At 37.6% G+C, this 4,799-nt stretch overlaps 1 protein-coding gene across 1 annotated transcript in view; it reads left to right on the top strand.

The window, feature by feature from the left end:
* TLR2 (toll like receptor 2) overlaps window positions 1-4,011 on the top strand; it is a 6,953-nt gene extending 2,942 nt beyond the window's left edge. Inside the window, exon 3 of the mRNA XM_042870505.1 lies at window positions 3,829-4,011. Within this exon, the coding sequence (XP_042726439.1) occupies window positions 3,829-4,011 (183 nt within the window). The remainder of the gene's footprint in view (window positions 1-3,828) is intronic.
* Window positions 4,012-4,799: the final 788 nt, after the last annotated feature.

Genomic DNA, 4,799 nt, shown 5'->3' on the forward strand with positions numbered 1-4,799 from the left:
TGTTCTCTGAGTAAAGAATTCCTTCCTAACACTTAATCTAATTCTACTGTATTTTAGTTTAAATAAGGAGGAAATCACTTTGGATGCTACAAGCAGTTCAGAAATAGAGCAGGCAAAATGATTTGTCCTTAAAGTCAGTGAATATCACATGTTCTAATTCTGAACATGCACTTAGTAAAAAAGGGTAAGGGGCTCAATTATTAGAAGTTAATGCAGCCCATAACTAACTGAACATCAAAACAAGTGTATGTGCAAAGGCCGAAAGAGAAAAGTCTTCCGCATCCTCCACTGCCTTCACAGTACAAGCAGTTAGACCAGCATTTCCTCTACCAACAGACACATACCTCCAGCTACCTCTGCAACAGGAAATATTTGCCAAAATTTCAGGTGGCTTTTCCTCCGCAGAGAGTTCTATGTGACTACCAAGCATATAATGAACATTACTGCAATTAGGTCTTTCTCCAAGTGGACATTGGGATATGTAGGAATTACAGTACAGCAGCTCTTGTAAGAGGCAAGGGGAAAAAAAAGAAAAAAAATCTAAAAGTAATCTTACATTACCTTACATTAATAAGATGATGAAACTATTTGGGTGCTATGTTTCAGACTTTGATGTATACAAAGCCATTATCTGACTTAAAATTCTTCTTATCTGCTACACAACTTCCTGTTGTAAAAATTTTAACTAGAAGTCACTAGCAAGGTATTTAACAATGAAACAAACTTTAAATATTGGCACTTCCTTTTTTTTTTTTTAATGGGTATAATAAGAAAATAAGTACTTTTTTTCTAGCACAATCTTCTCATTAAACGCAGCAATTTCTTTAAAAAATGCCTTCCTAATATGCTGTAAAGTCCTTCTGTAATGTGGAAAGAGAGCCGATCTTGCAAAAGGGTACATAGCACAGCAGAATTGTACCAACCAGCTTACCAAAAGCTACTTTGTCTGGTCTTTTTTACAATTAAGCATGAAATATGCATAGGGCAGTGCACAGGAAAATATCCAACACTGCATTCTCACTAATTTCTGACTTCTGTTCCAGATACAGGAAGTAATTAATGTATAGGACTATGCTTACAACTGGTTACAGAGTCAGCCCATGTAATATATGTTCCCACCTAATCTGTTGTTAAGGAAATTGGAGATAAAAATCACCAGTAGGTAAATCTTGGTGTCTTCCTTAGCTGAAGTCAAAGAGAAAGTATTGGGTTAATGTTTTGAATTGTCTTCACTTCTTTTTTTTTGGAGGAGTAAGATTAAATTTAAATATCCTCCTCACATACTGTGAAGTCACAAAAATGGACTTTAAAAAAATTATTTTAACTCAAGCAGTTTTCTACAGATACTGCAGCAAATCTTCAACAGATATTTCTTATGCTGGAGAAAAAATGTAGTTTACTAAGAGGAGGGGAAAAATAGCACTTGTTCTGAAAGTGGGTTATACCAATCTCATTATTTAAAGAACAAAAGCCACTGCATAGTCGTAAAACTTTACATACTTTACATACTTTAAAACACTCCTCTCATTATATAAATTATTTAAGAATGTCTTAAAATCAAGGAGAAAGATATAAATATACTTTTTTTTTTTTTTTAGCTTGCTTGGATTTTACATAAGATAAAGCCAAACAAACTATCATCTTCCCTAAGTATAATTGCTCTTTAATAATAATTGTTTTTCCATTCATTTGATGTGGCCATCTCATCCCTCCACTGCAGATCAAAACAAGAATTAGCAAGTAATCAGGCCACAGTTTAGAAAATTCAAATCGAAAGCACACTTGTTAGGGAAAGGATATGGGTAACTCAACGCCATCTTCAAATCAAGCCTTTTGGCGCAGCATGGGCAAGTCTGTTTCTTGCCAACTCTGAACCAACCACAGATGCATAATCCATGAAACCTGGTATCAGGTGTATTTTCAATAAATCCTTCAAATGTAAACAAGGCTTAGAACATCAATCTGAAAATGTATTCAAACCATCCACAGAAAATTTTTATGGCTGATTATGGATACTGCCTTGTTTGAAAACCCAGCAGTTTCAAATGGCTTAAAACATTTAGAATAGTTAGAAAAAGCAAAGTTCTGAACATCCAGACCAGTAGTCATTTTCCAGCACACAGGAAACCAGAAGACTTATGCTCTGCAGGAGGAAGTGATTAGTGACAGTGTTCCAGCACAAATGCTGTGCCTTTCTTGTTTTCTGGAGTGCACAATGATGGGCTGTTTGGACCCCTGAGAATCAGCCACTGCGTATTCTGCTAGGCTATAGGCTACAACTGTGCCATCCTTTGGGGAGGCTTCCACACCTGCCTTAAAACTACTTGTCACACACAGACCCAGGCATAGATGGGAAATCCTTCGCAGTGCGTAGGATCCTGAGCTAGAAGACCTGGCTGAGGGGTCAGCGTGCCTGTTTTGCTGGAGCTGCCCCAGAATATAGTCAGGCATGAAGTATCTGAAAGGTAGATCTGGGTATGCAACTCCAGGGTTATTGCCATTCTTGCTTCAGTTTATCTGTCAAAGAACGGCATGGACTCAATTTGTCACAGAACTGAAATATATTTCATAGTCTGATTTTTACTTTTCTGTCTTATTCTTTCTGAATGTGGGGGCTTTCTTTTTTCCTTGGTATTTATTACTGTTGTGATTACTTTTTAATGCAGCTTAAAAGAGGAGAAAATGACATTTCCATAATCACACGAAAAGGATACGTATGATTACAGGACAGCTGGTGGGTATTTTCAGTCATCCCTTCCTCATTTGTATCCACAAATATTTTCTGCTCACAGACTGAACAGATGCCACTGGACAAATTTCTTATTAAGCCAATGATGTTGTAAAACTGTCAAGATTGGGTTAACAAGAAAAAAAAGTGAAAAAACATCAAAATATTTGATTAGCATCAAGTGTTCACAACTACAGTCTAAAAGATGTCAAAGATATGAATCGTGGGGAAATGGCTACAGTCATCTCCATTTACTAGTGCCAGGATTATTACCAAGTGATAATTAAATCTTACTGTAGTTTCAAGATCTTTTGCAACTGTCTGCTTGATTTTGACAAACTGAGACATAAGAGGAAAGGGAAGACAGAACTACATAAGAACTACAGAAGAAGAACTACTCAATAAGCAACTATAAAAAGGAGAGGAGAACAAGATTCTTTTGCAAGAAGATTCTTTTGTGAACCTGTCTTGCCATGACGGTTAGGAAATTTTGTAATCTCTTGTCTGCAGGGAACCACCTGTTGGAAACTCTGGTATATTTCACAGGCTAGTAATTAATTAAGGCCAAACTTCTAATGATAAGATCATGGAATCATCAAGGTTGGAAAAGGCCTGTAAAATCTTGTAGTCTGACTATCAGCCAATCCCCATCATGCCCACTAACCTATGTCCCTCAGTGCTGTAACTCCACGTTTCTTGAACACCTCCAGGGATGGTGACACCACCGCCTCTCTGGACAGCCTGTGCCAGTGCCTTATCGCTCTTTCTCAGAATAAAAGTTTCTAATATCCAGTCTGAATCCTCCCCTGGCACATCCTGAGGAAATTACCTCTCATCCTATCCTGTACCTAGGAAAAGAGGCTGACCCCCACCTTGCCACTGCCTCCTTTCAGGGAGCTATTGAAAGTGATAAGGCATCCCCTGTGCCTCCTCTTCTCCAGGCTGAATAATCCCTGTTCCTTCAGCAAGAGAGTTTGACAGTTTGTCTGTGGCACAAGAGCTGCTCTCCTTAAGGGAAAAAGTTAGTTGTCTGCCAGAGTATCCAGTAGGTCTTTTTCTCACAAGTCCAGGAACTCAAAAATTCAGGAACTCACTTCTAGTCTTTGCAAGTGGTATCCAAAATGATGATCCCTAGTACTCACACCAATGGTGGAAGCTGTGCGGATAAAAGAGATCTCTGCAAAATCGCTGTGCATCGCTCCATTGTACAGTCCCTAAAAAAGCAGTGTCGCATCAAAATCCATGGAGCTGTCAATCTTGACCCTATCACAAAGCCACAGTGAGTTTATTCTTGACCAGAATACCAGAACTAAATATCAACAAGATTCGTAGTACAGTTAGCTCCTGCTTCCCTCAAACTGAAGATTTAAGTTATTTCTTTTTTCTTTTTTCTTTTTATTTTTCTTTTTTCTTTTTTCTTTTTTTTCTTTTTTTTCCTTTTCCTTTTCCTTTTCCTTTTCCTTTTCCTTTTTCTTTTTTTTCTTTTTTTCCTTTTCCTTTTCCTTTTCCCCCCAGCAACAGTCATTATCACACTTGAAACATTAAGTTTCAGTATTAAGAGATTCAATGAATGAGTGCGGTGGCTGAATAAAGTTTCAGGCTTTTCCCTTCCTATCATAATATCGTAAATACAAGTTGCAAGCTGACTATGTGATTAATAAGAATCAAGAAGTAAGACAACCTGAAGCTCCAACAATTCGGATTTCATTTGTTGAGATGTCTGGTGAAGAGACCAGCCAGGAACAATTCCAGTACAGTCAAAGAAAAACCTATTGAAGAAGAAATCTTATCAATTTCTAGTCCCAGTTTTACCAGAAGATGCCCATCTGAAGGATAAATTAAATCCAAGCACTGTAAATGTTATGGGTAAATAAACCACAATTCCAGTTGCACAGATCCTGTGTGTTTTGCAGAGTGGCCCGAAATGCCAATGTTATGTTGAATAGGTTGAACTTCTACTGAGGTATTTATTTAAATCCAGATGTAGATTTAAGGAATAAATTCAGACTCTTCGGTATGCATCTCCAGGCTCAACAGCAGCTGGAATGACTGCTGTTGATGAAAGTCTGTA

Source organism: Lagopus leucura, unplaced genomic scaffold (genome assembly GCF_019238085.1).
Source record: "Lagopus leucura isolate 7727_CA_CO unplaced genomic scaffold, USGS_WTPT01 Super-Scaffold_100004, whole genome shotgun sequence".
Taxonomy (NCBI): domain Eukaryota; kingdom Metazoa; phylum Chordata; class Aves; order Galliformes; family Phasianidae; genus Lagopus; species Lagopus leucura.